This window comes from Neofelis nebulosa, chromosome 9, assembly GCF_028018385.1.
Source record: "Neofelis nebulosa isolate mNeoNeb1 chromosome 9, mNeoNeb1.pri, whole genome shotgun sequence".
Classification (NCBI taxonomy): Eukaryota; Metazoa; Chordata; class Mammalia; order Carnivora; family Felidae; genus Neofelis; species Neofelis nebulosa.
In genome coordinates, this window is record NC_080790.1 from 75,571,070 (window position 1) to 75,594,169 (window position 23,100).

Genomic DNA, 23,100 nt, shown 5'->3' on the forward strand with positions numbered 1-23,100 from the left:
CATTATTTTCTATTATTTTTCTGTTCTCTTTTTATTTTCCCTCTATATTATTTCCTTTCTTCTACTTGCTTTAGGTTTGTTTGCTCTTCTTTCTTTTTTTTTTTTTTTTTTTTTAATTTTTTAATGTTTATTTTTGAGAGAGAGAGACAGCATGAGCAGGGAGGGGCAGAGAGAGAGGGAGACACAGAGTCTGAAACAGGCTCCAGGCTCTGAGCTGTCAGCACAGAGCCTGATATGGGGCTTGAACTCACGAACCATGAGATCATGACCTGAGCCGAAGTTGGATGCTCAACCTACTGAGCCACCCAGGTGCCCGTTTGCTCTTCTTTAAAGGAGTGTTTTTAATATATTTTAAGACAGTTACTCTTTTAATATATTCATTAAGAGATAGCTTGAACTGAATTTAAATTTTTCCTTCATTTGTAATCTTTGTTATTTGGGACAGAGTAGTCTTAGAAAAATTATTATGTAAAATGAAGAAAATACATACCTCACTGGTGGCTTTGAAAATTAAATGAGGTAAGTATTTAAAGTGCTTAGATGGACTTGACAATTAGTAAATGCTAAATAAATGGTGACAGTTAGTAGTTACTATTCCACATGGGAATTTGCATGTTTGTAAATCTCAGTCATAAATTTTCACAAATGTGAAAAATATATTTTTTAACTCCAGATGATCAAAAATTTTCAATTAATCAAATCTGAAATGAGATTCTTAGATCACCAAAGTCTCTTTCTGTGAATGTCATAGGCTTTATACCAGTATTTTATTAAAATAATTTTTTTTTTAAATATAAAGAAGTGATTATTTTTAAATACATTTTGGTAAATAAATGAATGAAAAATTCATATAGCTCTAGACTGGATAACTGCTCTTTTATTTCACAAATGTTGACTGATTAAATTGACCATTTATATATTTTGTGGATCATCAGTCTTTGCCATATATGTTTTCATTCAGATCCTGGCAATTAACCGTGGGGAAAATTTGAAGATACTGACTGTTAAGGTCAACATTTCTGATGGCGTGAAGAATGAATTCTGTAGGTGGTGCATCCAAAACAGGTCTGTTTATAGATTTTTAAAGAATTTCTTTCTTTTGTAAAATAAATATAAATGTTGTGTATGTTTCAATAGGAAACAGGATGTATTGAGTATTTAAATAAATTATTCATATTACTTATCTCTAGGGAGAGGGATTTTTACTTAGTACTTTTTTGTACTGTTGGAATCTTATAATAAGAGTGTTTTCTCTTATGAAAAGCTAAGTTAACAAAAACATGCTGTATATGACAGATCTGAAATGTTTTGATCATTAAGGATAATTGAAGCAAAAATATAATTTGTCAGATATTATAATATAAATCTCTAAAGCTATATATGCAGTTTACCTAAAATATTTTGCACAGTAAAAATGATTGCAGTTAACATTAAATTTATTGGAAATTTCAGAGAAATGTCTAAGCTCATGTGACTTTTTATTATCTTTTTTCATTTGTTAACAGAACCTTTTAAAATTGCACCATATGTTTGTATAGAACTTCTAACTTTTAGTTTTCCCTTTTCAGAGTGTATTTGATCCTTATAACAATCTGGTTCGTTGGTAGAGCAGATTTGTAGCTGCCATTTTGCGAGTGAGAAAAGTGATACAAAGGTCAAGAAGATTGCCTGGCAGTTAGGATATGTAATTCTGTGTAACCTTAAGTTAGGGAGATTGCTGGGAAAGCTATTTGAAGAGTCGGATGAATTTTTCTTTGAGAGGAACCAGTACTGTGTACTTCAGAAATTAGCTCTCTCATCCAACATAGTACTTTCATCAACTCATTGGAAGCCTCTTTGCCAAAAACCAGTTCCATGAAGGATTAACTTGCTTAATGACCAAATAATGCTAACCAAGGACTCATGAAGTGAAATGTCTATCTCAATGTTACTCAGTAGGTAAATTGTGTAAGCTAATTATGTTATAGCCATACATGGAATTCTGTGCAGCCATCTTGAAAAGTTGAGATAGAGCTGAACTTGAGATACAAACATGTCTTACTGGGTTAAAAAGACAGCTTATATAATTAGTATTTATAGTATGGTTTCATTAATGGCAAAAAATGTCTGTGTGTAAGAACATTTTTTGGAAAAATACAATGATCTATTCCATAGCTGTGGTGTGAGATTTTAATTTTCTGTTGTATACCCTCTTGTGGATTTTGTAGGTGTTTTTTTAGTGAATGTTTATTTTCTTTGTAAACAAATAAATTTCATTAAAAATAAAAAGGAAGTAAATACCTAAAAGAAATCATAGATTTAAACAGTAGTGTGAAGAAATTAGATAATTTTAATTTAAAATATGATGAAACTCTGAGATAGTTGCATAGAAAGAACAAAATCTTGAGGCCCCTGGGTGGCTCAGTTGTTAAGCGTCTGACTCCTGATTTTGGCTCAGGTCACAGTCTCATGGTTCGTGGGATTGAGCCCCGCATTGGGGTCTGTGCTGATGGTGCGGATTGGGATTCTCTCTATCCCTCTTTCTCTGCCCCTCTCCCGCTCGGCTCTCTCTCTCTCAAATGTAAATAAGTAAACATTTAAAAACAAAACAAAAAAACCCAAAATTCTAAGAAGCAAATATATCTGAGTTTGAATTCCAGTTATATTACTTCTTACCCTTGTGACTATGAGCATGTTATTTCTTTCTCAGTTTCATTATTGTCTAAATGATAAGTAATACCTTTTTCACGTATTTGAGAGAAGTAAATGATAGTCCATTTAATTGTGTAGCCTTCAGTGGTATCTGTTATTACAAAGTAGTGGGATTATTGTGCATATTTCCTTTTTAGAAATATCTTTTATAAATAGGGGGACAACACCTATCTTATTTTCCTATGAATATTCATAATACTCAGTATCAGTTAAGGAAGTATTAGTTATGGTTTTAGCCTATTATCTTCATACTGAGTAGATGTTAAGGAGTGGTTTCCTTACAGTGATTTAAATGGTTTTTCTTGGCTCATCTATATTTTATTTTATTCAATTCTTCCTCAATTGAATAATTGGTAATATTATTTAACCTATACTGTAATACTTTACTATGGTATAGTGATATGTTTCAGTTACATTCTAGAAGTTTCTCTGTATATAGATAATTGAAGAAACACTTCTATGGGAAGTAAAGACCCGAAACAAGAGCTAGCTAAATTATTTCTCTGGGAACCAAAGAAACATTCTCAGGGAATTGTTTTCTTTTTTTAAAACACATTTGAATGACTGGAGATGCTTACTCAAATCTTTCCTTCTTCATCCTCTTCTGTTTTGTTTATTCTCTATGCCCCTTCTTCTTTCACCTTCCACCTCTCTCATGTATTCATCCATTCAGGTTATATGCTAGATGCTGGAGATCCACCTGTAGCCTTATGCTACAGATAAATACGCTCTTTGTCCTTGGTGACAATATAGTTTAATGGAGAAGATCTTGACAAATGGTTAAGGGTATGCTGAGGTTATAAAGGAGAACTGCAGTGTTTCATGAGTCTGTAACAGGGAACCCTAATGGAGTCTGGGTTGCATGCATATGTAGGTCAGAGACAGAAGGAGAGGAACAAAAAGCAACATGAAATGACGATTGACTTGTAGGCATGGGCCGGATCGATCATACCTAGCCTTCTAGACAGGGAAGGACTTCGTTCTTCTTTATCTTAAGGGTAATGGAAAGCCAATAAAAGGTTTAAACAGAGGATTATCATAATGATCAGTTTGCATTTTAAGATCACTCTGGCTCAGTATAGGGAATTATTTGGAAGGAAACCAGAGTAGATGTGGGGGCAAGAGATAAGGTTTAAGGAAGACTGTTGAGGCTTCCAGAAGGATCAGATAGGCAATGTTAAGGATTTCTGGTTTCTTCCTACTTGCAATGGGGAAACCTTGGTTTGGCCTTAAAGGGAATGACCCCCAGCAGATATCAGGTACATACATCTAAAAAAATCTCTCCTTGGGGCGCCTGGGTGGCGCAGTCGGTTGAGCGTCCGACTTCAGCCAGGTCACGATCTCGCGGTCCGTGAGTTCGAGCCCCGCGTCGGGCTCTGGGCTGATGGCTCGGAGCCTGGAGCCTGTTTCCGATTCTGTGTCTCCCTCTCTCTCTGCCCCTCCCCCGTTCATGCTCTGTCTCTCTCTGTCCCAAAAATAAATAAAAAACGTTGAAAAAAAAAATTAAAAAAAAAAAAAAAAAAATCTCTCCTTTAGGGCCTTCCTGCCTCTAAGGACTGTCTTCCTATCTTATTGTCTCATGACCCAGGACTGTGTTCTCTCCTAACTTGCCAAGCTCCATAGCATGATGTATAAGACGCTTAGTGATCTGGGCTCTGCCATGTTTTCTAGCCCCCTCTACCCCCACACCTGCTCCTGGCAGTTATGCTCTAGCAGTACTAATCTACTTGTAGTCACTTAGACTCATCATGTGCTTTCATGCCTCTGTGCTTTTTCATATGCTATGGTTTCTTACCAGTATGCTTTTCTTTCTGGGTCTTGTTTGATAAAGCACAGTTAATTTTTTCAAAACCCATCTCAGATGCTTCTTCTGGGACATCTTTCTTGACATTGGGCTCTCCAAATTAATAATAACAGTAATAATAATATTAATTTTAATATTAATTATGTGTATCCAATTCATATCCTACTCCTCCCTACCCCTCATGCCCTCAGATAAAGGTGACAGTAGAGAGTTACAGAGATTTGTGTGGAAAGATGTATGTCCTGAAAGCACTTTCATTTAAATTAAAAAACAAAACTATATGCTACTCAGATAATAATCTTCTATGGAAGGGATTCAATTAGTTATTATGAAATCTTTGGTATACTATATAATTGATTCTTGAATGTTTATTCACTGAAGTTTAGTTAATTTCCTACCTGAGATAAGTAAGGGAGATGACAGTGTCCCTAAGGTATCTTAATGGTTTATTTTATTATTATTTATAAAGTAAATATTTATTAGTGGTTTATATTTAAGAGTCATTGAAGGGCAAGGGCAGAGATACTCTAGATGGATGGAAACACAGAAGGGGTAAGGCTGAATCTGTCCTTTTTAGCTTATGCTTTTCTCTTATTGTTCTCTATCCAGTGTCCACTGACATTTATATCCATCAGCATGTGTGCAGATACACTGCATGGTAGAGCACTACAGCCTGAGGAGTAGAGTGAGTTCTACTCAGGAATGGCAAGAGGCAAGAGTTAAAACAGAGTTTGTCCTTTGCTCAGTCTACTCTCTCAGGAAGAGATAAAGAAATGGGCAAAGAGGATACATGTTTGTCTTAGCTTTGATGCCATAACAAAATACCATAGACTAGGTGGCTTAAAGAACAGAAATTTATTTTCTCCCAGTTCCGGACACCGTAAAGTCAAGGTGCAGGCTGATTTGGTTTCTGGTGAGAACCCTCTTCTCGGCTTGTAGACTGCTGCCTTCTCACTGTGTCCTCACCTGACTGGGAGAGAGAGGGATGGAGAGAGGGCAGGCTCTCTGATATCTTTTCTTTCAAGGCACTAATGCCATCATGAGGGCCCTTACTCTCACGACTGTATTTAAACCTAATTATCTCCCAAAGGCCCTATCTCCAAATAACATCTCACTGGGGGTTAGAACTTCAATATATTAATTTTAGGGGACATAATTCAGTTCACAGCAGTGCATTAGTCATTTTCTGGTGACTTTTTTTTTTCTGGTGACTTTTTTATATCTTAATGTTTTCACCATTATTAATAATGCTTCGGGAGACTCTTCCCAGAATAAGAAAGTTTTTTCCTCCTTTAAGTTTTATGTGTGGCTGTAGTTACCAGGTTTTTAAAAATAAGAACTCCAGATGTCATAGTAATAATTTCCAGACATCACAGTCTTTCCTCACAGATTATGTTACTTTGGCTTCGATAAAGTTTTCCCCCTCTTCTGTTCCACTTCCTCTCCCCTCTTCCAGGAGCCCTTTCATGGTCTTGTTATTGTTACATCAGTTTTAGTGTAGGCTTTTCTTTTTTGCAGGTGGAGACCACGTGGCTTTGCAAGGCCGGAGTTAATGAAGATCTTACACAGTTCACTGGATGATTCTTTTAAACGCCTTATTTATCCTCTCCTCTGTAGAGAGTTCAGGTATGCATCTTATTTAATTTTATATACCATTTATTATTATGTATGGTAATACATATATTACCATTAAAGCATGAAGTAAATATTTGTTGATCCACTAACCAGTCCAAAGAACTGAGTCAGAATCACAAAGTAATTATAGTTAAGTCTCGATTTCAATCTGTAGAGGCAGTCACATGCATAGATCACAAAACGTTAACTCTTAGTTACAACATACTTTTCAAATCTTGACCACTTAATGTATACCCCTTCCAGTCTTACAATACCAGTTTTGCACTTCGACAGCCAAGACAAGCAAATGGTTTTATTGATGAGAGATTTGACTTGGGAATAATAAACCAAGAAGTTAATGAAGAATTTAATTGGAAGCGGTTTTTGGAGATAAGAGAACCAAAGACACCATAAGGAAATCCATGGAGCACATGATGCATTTCTTACTATGAACAGAGAAGGCTAATATATACGTTTTTAACTCCCAACTGGGAGTTATTTGGGTGAATATTATCAGCAATGATGAGTGAATATTAGAGGAGATGATTAAAGTGACCATCTAAGTGGACTAGCAGGACTAAGAGTTACAAAGAACTGCGGAAGAGCTAAGGTGCAGATTGTGAGTTTTTGTCGGGGAGGAGACGGAAAGAAGTTGTGGGAGGCAAAACCCTCTTTCCTGCTTCTCTCTTGCCTTTGTAGTCAGTCTTCAAACCCGCCATTTCCTTCTATATTCCTTCCTATGTGCTTTAGACTTTTCTTCATTCTCTTTTATGGGTTTCAGCAAGGATTACTTGAGAGTAGATTTCTAGCCATCTCTTCAAGCTCACTAGAATTGATAGCAACTTTTATAATGTTTGGCTGTTTTTCTTTTACTGGACTTGGCCATTGACTTTGGAGGTGTTATGAGCAGGGTTTGAGGAGGGGCGCCTGAGTGGCTCAGTTGGTTAAGCGTCCGACTTCGGCTCAGGTCATGATCTCATGGTTTGTGAGTTCGAGCCCCGCATTGAGCTCTGGGCTGACAGCTCGGAGCCTGGAGCCCGCCTCAGATTCTGTGTCTCCCTCTGTCTGCTCCTCTGCTGCTTGCACTCTGTCTCTCACATTGTCTCAAAAATAAACAAACATTAAAGAGTGGGGTTTGAGGAGGTACTATTGAAAAAGACACACAGCTTTTTTAACCAGCTTCTTTTTATCAAAGTCATGCATTTTCTTGATTCATCCTTCATAGCTCAGTTGTCCCTTAACAATATTGTTTCGGTTTGAATCCTATTTCATTTCAAGTCTGTGTGAGGTACCATCTCTTGCTTTTGAGTGCTAGGGCATAAAATTTTTAAATAAGGGATTTTGTTTATAATGAAGGAAAAAGAGAAAATTACTTTATTCAAAATTTTATTTCCTTTTATATATTTTTTCTTTATCTTGTTTTTTCATATTGCATGAAATGTCCAGTAGTGCTTTTGACATTTTTGCATACATTTGATTTGAGTAGCTTCACTGCCTATGGAATGATTTCACTGAGATTTAAGCCATTTAGGTGTGGGTGTGTTAATGTATAACCCTTCTTTGACTTATATTAGCAGTGGGCAAGCAAGACCACTTTTCTTCTCTTTTTCTAAAATGGCTGTGGTTAAAAAAAATATGTATCTTATTTTAGTCTGTAAGTTGGTTTGCAGACATTGTCTGCAGATGTGTCTCTTGATAGAAATACTTGTAATTACCTGAACAGCAATTGAGGGAGAAAACTCCCAATTGATTTTTCTTTAAAGAAAATTAACTTGATTCTCTAATTAAAAAGAAATTTGTCCCAATGTAGAAAAATTGAAAGAATTAGTAAAACATAAAGAAAAAAGCTCACAAAATTTCACTACCTAGAGATAATCATGAACATATACATTCAGTTCAGTTGACTATATATATATATATATATATATGGCAGTCTACTTTGGATTTCTTATTTCTGCAAATATCAAGATGATTCATCCATGTGTCATTTTTCACACCTATCTCTTTCATCAGTCCTGCATTGTCAGTTACCAAGTACTGTCTCTTCTCCCATCCATCCTTTATCATACCTTGAATTTCGCCTCCTCTTATTCTCTGTGGTTACGGTTTTAGTTCAGGACATCATAATTAGTTGTCTGGATTAGTCTTCTAGGGTCATAGATGATCTCTGTCTTTGTTTTGGAATAACACATTTCACTTTGCCATCCTAAAACTCTTATCTGATTATTTCATGCTCTTCTACTTAAAATTCTTCAATGGCTCTTCTTTGTCTCTAGGATTAAATCCAGGCTCTTCAGAAGAACATGCCTAACCCTTTGTGGTTGGATTTTGTTTTGACTTATATCTTGGTATATCTTTTTACCTTAGCATATGAAATTAGTTGGTTTTCCATCGCCTGGAACACTTCCTCTATGTCTTCCATCCACTCTCTCTACCATTGTTTTCTTATTACTCTATTAGTATTCTTTTTTTTTTTTTTTTTTTTTTCCTATTAGTATTCTTAATTCACCTGAGAAAGTTCTCCAGTTTAGGGGCACCTGGGTGGCTCAGGTGGTTCAGCATCTGACTCTTGATTTTGGCACAGGTCCTGATATGACAGTGGTGAGATTGAGCCCCACATTGGGCTCCTTGCTGGACTTGGAGCCTGCCTAGGATTCTCTCTCTCTCAAGGGGTGCCTGGGTGGCTCAGTTGGTTAAGTGGCTGACTTTGGCTCAGGTCATGATCTCACTGTTGTGTGAGTTCAAGCCTCATGTCAGGCTCTGTGCTGACAGCTCAGAGCCTAGAACCTGCTTCAGATTCTGTGTCTCCCTCTGTCTCTGCTCCTCCTCTGCTCATGCTCTATCTCTCTCTCTCCTTCAAAAATAAATAAACATTGAAAAAAATTAAAAAAAAAAAACCTCCCTGTCTCTCCTGCCCTCCCCCACTCACGCACAAATGTGCATGTGCTCTTTCTCTTTCTCTCTCTAAAAAAAAAAAAAAAAAAAAGACTCAAGACAGAAAAGCAGAAATTAGTTAGCTGTGTCTTCAAATGTTTTTTTCATTTTTTAATGTTTATTCATTTTTGAGAGAGAGAGAGAGACAGACAGACACAGTGCACCAGTGGGGAAGGGGCAGAGAGAAAGGGAGACACAGAATCCAGAGTGGGCTCCAGGCTCTGAGTTGTCAGTACAGAGCCTGACACAGCGCTTGAACCCACAAACCATGAGATCTTGACCTGAGCTGAAGTCAGACACTTAACCGACTAAGCCACCCAGGCAGCTGTGTGTGCCTTTGGATATGTAGATAATTGTACCTCAGCACTGATATGAAATGTACTTTGAGTGGCTTTTGTACTCTTTTCTTGTGGCCGTGGCATAAATTTCTTAACCTAGTCTAATGGCAAAGACATGCTTGTTATGTCTTATTACAAAATTCATTAAGAATTTCAGGACATGATAATGTTCAGGGCTTTTGTTAAGATGAATGGTGTTGAAAACTTAGTTTCCAGTGGACTTTTAAGTCCATCGTGGACATATATATTTTATCCTAGAAAAAGCTTTAAAATTAGACTCTTACTAACTTCTTTGGAGTAAGCTGGGAAGTTATGTACATGAGGCAAGATTCTGGACTGCTTACTGGTATCCTTGATCATGTCACATCTCTGTGAGAATGACAGGGTGGGGACTCAATGTGGGGAATGGAATTGAATGATTAGATACTCAGATTCGTACAGATAAAAGTGTAAAAGTTTAAGTGTTGATAGAAGAGATTACTTAGGATTTGATAATTTATCACTAATTTTGTGTTTGTGGGCACCTGGGTGGCTCAGTCAGTTAAGCGTCCAACTTTGATTCAGATCATGATCTTGCAGTTTGTGAGTTCGAGCCCTGCTTCGGGCTTTGTGCTGACAGTTCAAACCCTGGAGCCTGCTTCAAGTTCTGTTTCTCCTCTCTGTTTCTCCTTTGCTCACACTCTGTCTCTCTCTTTCTAAAAATAAAGAAATGTTACAAAAAAATTAAAACAAAAACTAATTTTGTGTTTGTATTTTTAATCAGCTGGTAAGCTTTAACTTGACATTCTATGTGATGTCCAAGTCTTTATATGCTCTATTTCTCTCACATACACAGATATTTATAGATATAGATTTTTGCATAGAGCAGATAGAGAAGGAATATAGGTATGACAAACTCCTCAGATTTGCTTCAGAATTATTTGTGGTTCCATGTATTACTGCAGTTAGCAAAAATCGACTCATAGTATAATTTTATATATGATGTTTTTTCCTTTATTTTTTATTTATTCTTTATTTTTTTTTTTTGAGAGAGAGAGGAGGAGCGGAGGAGGGACAGAGGGAGAAGGAGAGAATCTTAAGCAGGTTCCATGCTTAGCGCAGAGCCTGACATGGGGCTTGATCCCACGATCCTGACATCATGACCTGAACCTAAATCAAGAGTCTGTCACTTAACTGATTGAGCTACCCAGGTGCCCTTCCTTTATTTTGTTACAATAAGTATTCCTGTGAAGAATAAGTGGAATGAATTTTGTTCTTTTTCAGGAAGAGACTTTGGGTGAATGAAAAACTAAATCCGTTCTTTTTCCTTTTATTTTTCGGTTTCTAAAGGGCCAAACTAACATCAGATGCAGAGAAGGAATCAGTAATGATGTTTGGACGGAACCTTCGTCAGCTCCTTTTAACAAGTCCTGTTCCAGGGCGCACCCTGATGGGGGTGGATCCTGGTTACAAACATGGTTGCAAATTGGCTATAATTTCTCCTACCAGTAAGCACATCTTTCAGCTTTTCAAATAAAAGTTGGTTGGCTGGTCATAACTTTTACATGGTATATGTTGTGAGGGTTTGGAAATTATGTTAATTTTTGAGGCTTAGAAAATGGTTGTCTCACATATATGGAAACTAGAAAATCAAACTTCATATTTGTCTTCTTTGGTGACCAAAAGTCTCAACATATTACTATCATTTATGAACTTTCCTATGTCACAGTGGAGATATTGAGGATTAACTAGACTCAATCTTTAATAACTATCCTCTAACAACTTCTGTTTATTGTAGTGTATTTATATATGATGCATTTTAACTCTGTATATATTTTAATACCAGAAATTTTTGTTTTGCCCAGCATTTTTTCCCTTACTCTCTACTTTTTCTGTTGCTCTTTATTTCTTACTGCATTTCTGTGTTATTATTTGAGATCATTTTCTTTCTGCCTGACACTCTAACTTGTTAAATTTAGTGTGGGGTCAGCTGGTGACAAATTGTGTCAGTTTTTGTCTAAAATGTTTCTGATTTGCCCTTGTTTTTTGAAGGATATTTTTGCTGGGTATAGAATTCGGGATTGGTGTTACTTTCAGTACTTTAAAGGTGTCATTTCATTTTTTGTTGGTGTTTTTTCCCACCTCTGGCTACTATACTTTTTGTTGAGAATGAAAAATCAACCAAAAATCTTATTATTGCTCCTTTGAAGGTAATGCTATTTTTTTTCCTCTGACTGCTAAGATTTTCTTTGGTTTTCAGAGATTTTCTTATGATGTGCTTAGTTGTGTGTGTGTGTGTGTGTGTGTGTGTGTGTGTGTGTGTGTGTTTGTTGTTGTTTTGTTTTGTTTTTTGCCAGGTTTTTTGCATGAATTTGGCTTGGGGCTTGTAGAGCTTTTTGCATTTCTTTCTGGGATTCCAGCTACATGCATATTAGATCTTTCAACTTCTTCTGTTTTTCATTCTTCTATTTTCTATTGTTTGTCTTTATATTAATTATGTTTTATTGTATGTCTGATCTGCAATTAAAGCTATCTATTGAGTTCGTTATTTAAATTTCTATGTTTTTAAGTTTTGGAATTTTCATTTGGTGCTTACAAAAATTCATTTCAGTTCTATAGTGAACTTCACTTTAAATTTTTTTTAACTTTTATATTTTTCTTATACCTTATGGTTCTCTTATTTATTTATATTATTATATGCTATTATAGATTACATGTAATATATATATAAAAGGATATTATTATATCCTGTAATATTTATTCTTGTGTTTCTTTTGGTTTTGTTTTTTCTTTCTAAAATAACTTTTTCTTTTATGCTAATTCACTTTTGAATTCTCATTTCTGGGGTTTTTTAATTCTGATTTATGTTATTCTTTTTTTATGATTTTTTTGTAGATCATTCTTCTATATTAGGTTACCATTTTTCTCTGTTTTGTGGCCACATCTTTCTGTGTCCTCTTTTTAATTTCCTGTTTTTAAAAAATAATCATTCTATATGGCATTTAATTGTGATCCTTTTCTGTTGGTCAGTTTTATATAAAATTCATTTTCTCCAACTTTTAGGATAGAACACCAGGAAAGGTTTTCTAACAGTATATCTCTAGAACTGTCACTTATTTTTTCCCCAAAATTATTGTGGGGGAAAAGCTCCTCTGTATCTGTATGAATAAAGAGATGGTCTTCTATTTTCTGGAGTCTGTTTTCCCAGTGCTTTCCTCCCTTTTACTGGGACTTTCACTCCCTTTTCCTTTGCCCCTTTTATCCTTGCCTTGCTCAGTGTGGATATGATTCTCAACAGTTTGTCCTCAGTTGGGGTTTTTGTCTTTAATGTGTGCTGAAGCTCCAGTAATATCCTCTTCTCATTACTAATATGATTTATTTGTATCTAACTTTTTTTTTAAGTTATTTGTGTCTTCATTCTTTCTCTTGATAGGTATTGCTAAAAGTATGTGTTTTTCTCAAGTGATTTTTAACTTTAAACTTCACCAATCCCCTCTATTATATATATATTTTTTTCTGTTTCATTAATTTCTGTTTTTAACTTTATCATTGCTTTCCTTCTGCTTTCTTTGAGATTTTGTTGTTTTTTTCATAACATTCTAAATTGGTCACTTAGTTCATTATTTCTGTTCTTGAGGTCATTACCATCAAATATATTTTTCACTGAAATATAATATAGAGAAGCACACAAGTCATAAATATGCAGCTGAAAGAATTATACAAGGTAAAGAAATTCACATATCTGTTTATACAGGGTAAAGAAATTCACATATCTGTAACCCAAAAGAAGAAATAGAATAGTATCACAACATTGCCTGGCACATAGTTAATATTCAGTAAATGTTAGCTTGACATTAGGTGTTGTTAAAAACCATTTCTCTTTTAGGCATCATGACATTTAATCTAATGATTTTGTTAATAATAATAAATAGCAAAGTAGTGTCCTTGTAACTTTGGAAGTAAGAAAATTTTAGAGTACTTTGGGAAAATTCAGTTTAGTGAATATGAATGATTCATGCAGCATTTTAAAAGACAAAGCAGTTCTCTTTTTTGGTTCAGATTGCTTAATCAGATCATCTGTGTGTTATGTTTTGTAATTTGTTACAAACTGGCTTCTTATTTTCATTTTTTCTAAGGTCAGATACTTCATACTGATGTGGTTTACTTGCATTGTGGACAAGGCTTCCGAGAGGCAGAGAAAATAAAGAGGCTTTTGCTGAATTTCAAGTATGAAAATAAGTAACATTTTGAGTACTTCACTGTCTCAGCCAATCAGAGATACCTTTGACGCTCCTAATTTGGAGGGAGGGATTAAGGGAAGTGCCTTGGTGAGAGAGAAGGAACCATGTAAAACAATGCTGGGGCAAATTGCTGGAGAACTCTACATTTGGAGACTCAGGAGGGACACTGCTCCCTTCCTCTGCTGCCTTCACTAAACAAAGGTGGTAATATGAGCAAAAGTGAGCATTGACTTCTTTTATTTGGGCTTCCTCTGTCTCCTTCTCTCTCGCTCCCTCACTTCCTGTCCGTCTGTCCTTCCTGCCTTCTTTCCTCTTCCATTCTTTTTCATGGACTTGAGGATTTGAATGGATATGATAGTAGTTTGAAGCTTCAGAGATTACTTGACAGTATATCACGTAGTTCAGGCATGACGTCTTCATTATGGCGTGGAATGTACCAGAGTTTCTTATCCATGTCTAAATTTGGTTCCTTCTAGATGGGAAGTAAGCTGATTGTTCTTAATTGTGTCACAGTGAAATATTTGTCCACTGCCTCCCATAGCAAATGCAGTGGCATTGCCCTTAATTCTACCTAAGTCTGTGTCTCCCTTGTGATACAATGGAGAGAGTAAGATCATCGTATGATAGTATTTGTGCATTCTGTACGTTTTCTCCTGATTGATTTAGAAGCATGCCTTGAGCTCATTCCATTTCTCATCTTGTTTATCCCTTGAAGCTGCAGCACGGTGGTGATTGGAAATGGAACTGCCTGCCGGGAAACAGAAGCTTACTTTGCTGACCTGATAATGAAAAATTACTTTGCACCACTGGATGTTGTTTACTGGTAAGGATGTTAGGAATGTTTGTTTTCTTTGAGGGACAGGGGAACTTCTGTAGTTCCTTCTGTGATGAGTTCTCTCTTCTCTTTTTATGATATGCCTCTTTTTTGCCTGTAGACCATGTCTTGCTGTTCACGAGAGCTTTGCAGGACAATGTAAAGTGTCTGTCTCTCAGAGAAATTTGAGTTTCAGTATCCTGAAAACTCTCACAGGAATAGCAATATAGGACTTACCTGTTTTCATGGGGTTTTCCAGGCTGTACCTTGCATGAGGGCTCTAATTAACTACTAACTGGTACATAGGACTGTGGATAACTTAGCTTTTTTCTCCCAAAGTTCTGATGCCTATAAATTGTTGGTTTTCAGAACTGAGAGCCAAGGTAAGTATTATACATTCAGAGCACTTCTGATATTCCTTTCTTATTTGTGTCTTCATCACAGGCTTTCATTTCATATAGTTATCTAGTTAACTTCTGAATAGCTTTGGATTCGCATCACCCATTTCTCTAGTCCTGCCCCTAGAACTATAACAGTTGTACTTTCGTTCACCATTGTTTTCTTACTTTCCCTTTGTACCTCAGGTAGCCATGCTTACCTTTTCCAAACTACAGTAGAATATTAAGTTCTTAAGAGTTTAATTCTACAAGAGAAGAGAATTACTATACCTGATATCTAGGGAAGAGTGCACGAGCACCATTTTTCCACTGCTGTTTGAGAAATATCATAACTAACTATAAGTCACAACTGATGAGTATGTGACTGACAGGACCAACAAACAAAACCTAGCATGAGAAGAATTCTAGGATCCATGGAGATAGGCCAAAAGAGGGGGGGCCTCGTATTTAGTATAGCGTTCCATGTGCCAAGAGTGTAATCAAGATGTCAGGAAAACAAATGCAGAGTAACCGAAGGGGATTAGGAAGTCAGGGACAAACTGTAGGTACCACAGGGCCATGGTCAAGGAAGGGACCAGATTGAAATGTCTACCTCAGCTTTTTTCCCTCTCCCTCTTCTTGTTCAGGGTAGTGTGGGGAATACTGGGGATCTTCCCTATCCTGGGAAGTGTGCATATACATCTAGTCCTTTTGAGAACCTAATACAAGGACCTGATAGAGCTAATTCAGTTTATTTCAGGCAGCTTCTCTGATTTTTCTGTAACTTGTTCATGTTACTTTCATAAAAATATCTTGGGTACATTTTAAGTGCTTATAAATAGAACTTTCAGGGCACCTCAGTGGCTCAGTTGGTTAAGTGTCTGACTTCGGCTCAGATCACTATCTCACAGTTCGTGGGTTCGAGCCCCGTGTTGGGATCTGTGCTGACAGCTCAGAGCCTGCAGCCTGCTTCAGATTCTGTGTCTCCCTCATTCTCTTCCCCTCCCCCACTCATGCTGTTTGTCTCTGGCTCAAAAGTAAATGTAAAAAAATTTTTTTTTAAATAAATAGAACTTTCAAATCATTGAAAACATTAAATAGTGAAGGTTTCTTGAATTTTTCTGGTTTTGCTTATGGAGTATCCGTTGACGGAACTTTCAGCAATATCTTGCCGTGGAAAAGATGAATTTTGGAGTCCGACAAATCTAGGTCCGTCTTTTTTGTCACCATTTACTGGCCAGGCAAGTTAGGAAGACTTCCTGTGCCTCTCTGAGCTTCACTTCACTTCATCTTTAAAATGGGGAGTAGTTTTGCTTTCAGTAACACTTTGAAGTTTTCTTCATAATTATCTTGTATATTAAATATTAAAACTTTCTTTTGTATTTATCTCCTTTTGTGTATCTATTAAGAATTATTTTACTACATTACTTTATCTCTGTATAAAAGAATACCATTTTTTATGTTAATTTTGTCCCTAGCCATAGCACAGAATTCTTTCATTGTTTATAATTAGTTTTTTAGTTGATTCTCTTGGATTTCTAGGTAAATGGTCATATCATTTGCAAAAGATGATGAATTCCCTTTCAAGTTCTATACCTTTTGATTTTTGCTCTTGTTTAATGGTACTATGCAATATCTTTGAAAAACTATTAAATATTAGTAATGATATTAGACCCTTTTTTTTCCTTCCTTTACTTTTATGAGAATGCTTCTTAGCACCTCCCTCAAGTCTAATACTGACTTTTGTATATTTCTCAAAAATCACTTAAAGGAAATCTTTTTTTTTATGCATGTTGAAAAATACTGATTCCTTTTTTATTGTTTTAAAAATCAAGAAAGAACATTTATGCTTCTTTAGAATTCTGCTGTAATTGTGTGTGTTTTTTCCTCTTTTGCTCTATCATTATGCTGAATTATAGTAGTAGATTTCTTACACTTGAACCATCTTTGCAGTTCTGATTTGAGCCCCACTTAATCATAGTGTATTTTTTATGTACTGTAAATCTGTTTGCTAATATTTTAGTAGGTGGTTTTGAAGTCCTTAAACAATGCAAATACCTAATCAGAATTTATAGTGAGTGCTTTAGGAAAATCAGCTGATTTCATTTTTTTGTCAGTTCACCTTGCCTCTACAGAAAACACTATTTTCTCATCTAACACTTTGAAGTTACATTACAGACTATATTGAAGTTGAAATTTCCATACTTTCTTTCGCAGTCATTTTTACTACCCCCTGTACAGATAATCTGATATGCATTAGTATAATCCTGTCAGTTATTCATTCTGAAAAATCTTTTCCTAACACATCCACCAGCATATTTTCTCTTATCTGTTCTTTCCAGTACTTTTTCCTTGGCATATCTGTCATAGGTTAACATACTGTGTGACTTACCTCCTGACTCATAAACCCCATGTACTTTGACCCATCCATCCAACTTCCCTATCCCATTTCTCTCCCTACTCTTAAAATATCTTAGACTCTACTATTTATACATACTATGGGGGAAGTCTTTGAAAGCTTCAAATCCCAATTACTAAAGGAGGAAAAAAAACCCTGGAATTAAGTTGTAGAACTTAATTAGAACTATGCTAAGGCTTAGTTACTTATACATGTTTAAAGTTGGAAGTGTACTGTAAACTGCACATTAGACTTCTTTCTTCTTCTTTCATTCCAGTAGTGTGTCAGCCATTTCATAGAAAAGAAATATAATTTAAGGAATCGCAATTTTGTTGCTTGAGTTGTATCTTCCAGAGTCTAACTGAAATGCAGAGAAAAGCTTGAACCTCGAAGGGTTAAACTCATTTGTTAAAAATGCCTAAGACTGAAGGTAATGAAAATCTTTTGCCTTAAAATTAAAAAACAAACATCATTTCTTTAAAGATTTTAATATTTATTATCACACATTGGAAAACACAGGTAAGTGATAGGTTTTTCTATTAGCAAAATTGTTATTTATATTTTAGAGCATTTTTCTAGATTGTGTGTGTATGTTATAAAAAGGAACCCACACTGTACATGTTTTACATTTCTCCCACTTAATATATTCGCATGCCAATAAATGGACTTTACAAAATCATTTAAAACTACTACAGATAAACTCTTATATGAACTTCTATTTTATTTATTTATTTATTTTTTAACGTTTATTTATTTTTAAAAATTTTTTTTTTTCAACGTTTTTAATTTATTTTTGGGACAGAGAGAGACAGAGCATGAACGGGGGAGGGGCAGAGAGAGAGGGAGACACAGAATCGGAAACAGGCTCCAGGCTCCGAGCCATCAGCCCAGAGCCTGACGCGGGGCTCGAATTCACAGACCGCGAGATCGTGACCTGGCTGAAGTCGGACGCTTAACCGACTGCGCCACCCAGGCGCCCCCGTTTATTTATTTTTGAGACAGGGAGAGACAGAGCATGAACAGGGGAGGGTCAGAGAGAGGGAGACACAGAATCTGAAGCAGGGTCCAGGCTCTGAGCTGTCAGCACAGAGCCCGACGCGGGGCTCGAACTCACGGACCACGAGATCATGACCTGAGCCAAAGTCGGCCGCTTACCTGACTGAGCCACCCAGGCGCCCCTGAACTTATATTTTAGACATTCCTTATTGTGTGACAGCTGGCTTTTTCTAATCATCACCAGTATCAGTAAAGCTATAATAAATGTTTTTGTGCTTAGATGTCTACACATCCTTTATTTCTTTACAATACATTCTAAGAAATGGAGTACAGGTTTAAAGATGTACCTGACCACTGCTCCTAAACTGAAATATGCTTAATTACCAAACTGAGTCTATTACTGAGATTATTTCCCTGCTATTTCTCCTTCTTCTCATTGTGTTGGCTAATTTGGGATGTCATTGCTTAAAAACATTTATGTCACAAGTCCATATAAAGGTCCAGATAAAATGGTAAGGAAAGAAAGGATTTCTTATTGTGAAATATATCCAAAGAATATAGAACCTCTGTATACAGTTTAAAGATGAGTAAAGTGAATGTCCTTGTTCCCAGCTTTTAGGCTCCTTATGTGTTTTTCCGTGGAGTGTCTCCACCCCATGTAATCACTGTCTTGGGTGGTATGAATTATTGCTTGAGAAAATTTTCAAATATTTGTAGGGCTTTTGAACTTCATTGCCATGCTGTCTTTTAGAGTGACTCTGCCAATTGATACTCTTACCTAGGGTGTCTGTTCCCATTTTCCGGGGACCTTGGGTATTAGTACAGTGCATGCTTGCTCTGTCATTTTTGTTTCAATTACATAGTTGAAATCCCAGCATCACTGGTTATTAACTACTTGTGTGAGTTTGGACAAATTACCTAACCTTTCAGTTTCATCATCCATAAAAGGAGATGATAATAGTACCCATTTTACAGAACTGTTGTGATGGTGAAATAATAATAAATATAAATGTATATATAATATATATATAAACTGCTTAGAACAGTATTTAGCATATACTTGTGTTATTAATGAAGTCAAATATATTTTTGTATGTTCACTGGCCATTTCTGGATTTTTTTGTGTATTTGTGGATGGCATGTGTCCTTTGCTCATTTTTTTTTCTTTTGGAGGTTTTCATCTTGTTCATAATGTTTTGTACATGTTTTTATATATTAATTATTGATCGATTTGTCCTAATTTTTTGAGAGACAAAGTGAGACAGCATAAGTGGGGGAGGGGCAGAGAGAGAAGGGGGACACAGAATCTGAAACAGGCTCCAGACTCTGAGCTATCAGCACAGAGCTCGATGCAGGGCTCGAACTCATGGACTGCAAGATCGTGACCTGAGCTGAAGTTGGACACTTAACCGACTTAGCCACCCAGGCGCCCCTGATTTGTCCCAGTTTTTGCAAATTATACAAGTAGTTTTCTCCATTTTGTGTTTAAATTTAAGAATTTAAACCTTATTTCATATAGAATTCTAATTTTTATTTTTTAAGATGTATCTGTCTTTTTTCTTAATGGCTTTTGAGTTTTTTATTATTCTTGCGTCTAGAATATTAAAAAGCTTATTAGTATTTGTAGAAAATATGAACCTCTCCTATATCCGGAGAATCCGTTCTGCTAGTCTTCTGGAGGTTTTCTGGGGTATTTAGGCAGGCGTGGGTGGAATCTAAGTGATCAGCAGGACGAGGTGAGCCCAGCGTCCTCCTATGCCACCATCTTCCTAAACCTCTCCTATATCCAAGAATATCAAGGTTTTTTTTTTTAAGTGCAAGTTTTTATTTCCCTAATTTTTCTTTAAGTGTTTTGACTTTTCTTTGTGAAGACATAAAACCTCATTATTTTCTCAGTTACTTATATGGTTGCTTTAAAGCTTTATTCTTTAAGAAAGAAACTAAAAATTAACCAGAGAACCTTAATCAGCTTAGGTAACAAAAACAAAGAGTTGAAGGCTGTAAATTAGCTTGAGAGTAGTTTTGAAAGAAGAATGGATGCTGATTTTTCCCTTTCTTTCTTAAGGCCTTTGTGACCAGCTGTAGTATTTTGTAAACAGAGCCATCTGATTTCTTTCTTTTCCTCCTGTCTTCTCCTTCCTACTTTCTTTCTCCTTCCTCATTTTTCTCCTCCTTCTCTTTCTCCTTTTTTGTCTTTAATTCTCTTGTTTGGTTTCACCTTATTTTAGTCACTTCCTTTTGTTTGGCAATTGATTATTTTTGATCTTTGATGTATCTTTAGTTTTAAACCTGTTAGTAAAAACTTATCAGCCATAATTTCAGTATTTATTTCCAGGCATGGGTAGTATGGGATTTGTCCATAACCTGTTTAAAGTTAATTTTTATACATGGTATAAAGTTCTTTTTTTTGCCTATGACTATGCACTATTCCAGTACCATTTGTGAAAGATTTTCCTTTCCCCATTGAACCGCTTTGACATCCTTCTTGGAAATCAGCTCACCATACACCTGTGAATGTATTTCTGGAGTCTATTCTGTTTAATTGATCTATATATCTTAACACTAACAAGTCATGAAATTACATAGTGTAAGTCCTTCACTTTTGTTCTTTTTAAAAATTGTTTTGGCTATCGTAGGGCTTTGTTCTTCTACATAAACTGTAGAATTAGCTTTCCATTTTCTACAAATGGTCCTGCTGGGATTTTGATTGGGATTAAGTTGGCTCTACAATTTAATTTGTGGAGAATTGACATCCATTCATGTAATTTTTTATTTTATTTTAGTGTAGTTGACACATGATGTTACATTAGTTTCAGGTGTAGGATGTAGTGATTCAACAACTCTGTACATTATACTATGCTCACCACAAGTGTGGCTGCCATCTGTAGTAATTTTTATTGTCAGTTCTATTTTTCATTTCTAGAAGCTCTGTATTTTTTCAAACCTGCTTGATCATTCTTATAGTCTTTTGTCATTCCTGAATATATTTTCAAATCTATCTTTTAGTTCCTTAATCATACTAACCATTGTTATTTTATAGTCTGTGATAATTCTAGTAATGACAATCCTTGAAAGTCTATTTCTGCTATCTGTTTTTACTGCTGGTTCTGCTGTTTTGTTTGCTTTTCTGTTCGGTTAATTTATATTGAAAACTTCTATTTTCATGGAACTTTATCTGTGGGAATTCATCGAGGCCTGCATTGATGGGGAGATGCTTCAATGAGGATTTGTACTTACTTCTGTCAGGCTCCTGTAGACACCACTGGTTTGGAATCACTTAAATTCCCAGGTTGAGATTTTTTTTCTGGCTACCTAGGTATTGTGAATTTAGGCTGCACACTAGAGAGATGACTTATTGTTCCATGTTCTCATCAGAGATTCCCCCTATGACAAGGGTTGAGATAGTCCATTTTTTAGCACAGTATCCAGGGGGTAGGGTTTAGTGAGCTTATTTTTCTTTGACCCTTATACTGGGGGTTAACACTTTAGGACTATATATATATATATATGTGTGTGTGTATATATACACGTATACACGTGTATACGTATATATATATATACGCGTATATATATATACGCGTATATATATATATATATATATATATATATATATATATATATATATACACTGGGGGTTTAACCTGGGGGTTTTATATGTGTAAGGGTAGTTGGGGGAGTCTTTTCTTAACATATATTGTAGGTGGACCCTGGGTTTTATATTTTAATCCTCTGGTTGTGTGAAGCTCTGTGAGACCTTGAAGATGGAAAATAAAATTCACCTGGTTGAGCACCTGCCCTCAGGTGAATGTCAGCTTCAGAAATCAAGGTTCCCACATTCACTTCACTTTTTTTTAGCATGAGTATTTCTTTCTTGCCAATTTACTTTTTAAATAAGAAAATGTATTACATCTAGGACTTTTTGTTGTTTTCAATAAAATATCGGTCCAGGAGACTGATCTTCCATATTACTGGCAAACAAGGTTATAACTTGATTTTCTATTTTTGTTTGCCTCCCCTCCACTTGCTTTTCTGTTTTTAATCTACTTTAAATTTAAAATTTGGTGTTTTCAGACATGAAAGACATAAAACATAAGGTAAAATTCAGTGATCATTTTTAATCATCTCAGTTTACACTTTTGAATTAAGAATTACTTATTTCTTTTATTTGCTTACTCTGGGTATGAATGCCTACTGAAACGTGTGTGACATTGTTCTCTGGCAATTATATATATACATACATATATATATATATATATATATATATATATGTATGTATATATTTTGAAGCATGCTTAAAAGAGATTTTGAAAAATCCAGGAAAATACAAAGAGAAAAATAAAAATAATGTGTAATCTCACCAAGAATGGTATCAATATTTTTATATATTTTACTTGTGTATTCATTCCACAAGTATTTATCACGTGTAAACGTGTCATCGAATGAGATAGACTCAGTAAAGGTGCAAGAAGAAAACAACTACTTCTTTCCCTCCCATGCTCACTCAACTCATGTTTGGAGTAGTTCTTTCATCCCTGGCTGAAATAATAGACAGGTCTCAGCTCTGTCAGTCCCTTTTAGTCCTGAGAACAGTCTCACTTCAGTAATTGAAATATCTTCTTTAGTGTAATAATCAAGCCTCCAAACTTGATAGGCATTAAATTCCATGTCATGTCTGTTTCACTCTGGGAAGCACCACTTCACCCTAGGGGTTTGCAGGGGGCATGGTTAGCTTCCTCACTCTTCCCTCCTTGTTATTGTTTTCTTTCTTCTCAACCCACTGGCTGAATCTTCTGATTCCTTTAAGTATAGTGTTCAGAGTTGGGAAGAAGTGAATAGTCTACACAGTGGTGACAGGTGCAGTTTGAGCATAGGGCCCTCTGGGTGGCGCACATGCAGTTGGTAATTTATATGGGG

General features: G+C 35.7%; 1 protein-coding gene across 13 annotated transcripts in view; it reads left to right on the forward strand.

Annotated features, from left to right (window-relative positions):
• SRBD1 (S1 RNA binding domain 1) overlaps positions 1–23,100 on the forward strand; it is a 400,072-nt gene that overhangs the window by 44,560 nt on the left and 332,412 nt on the right. For all 13 annotated transcript variants that reach the window (XR_009248665.1, XR_009248664.1, XR_009248667.1 and 10 more), the window contains exons 10-14: positions 962–1,065; positions 6,014–6,121; positions 10,711–10,868; positions 13,497–13,587; positions 14,317–14,424. Coding sequence is in view for 6 of the 13 variants with exons in the window: in XM_058684229.1 (XP_058540212.1) it covers positions 962–1,065; positions 6,014–6,121; positions 10,711–10,868; positions 13,497–13,587; positions 14,317–14,424 (569 nt within the window). In the remaining 7 variants the exon portion in view is untranslated. The remainder of the gene's footprint in view (positions 1–961; positions 1,066–6,013; positions 6,122–10,710; positions 10,869–13,496; positions 13,588–14,316; positions 14,425–23,100) is intronic.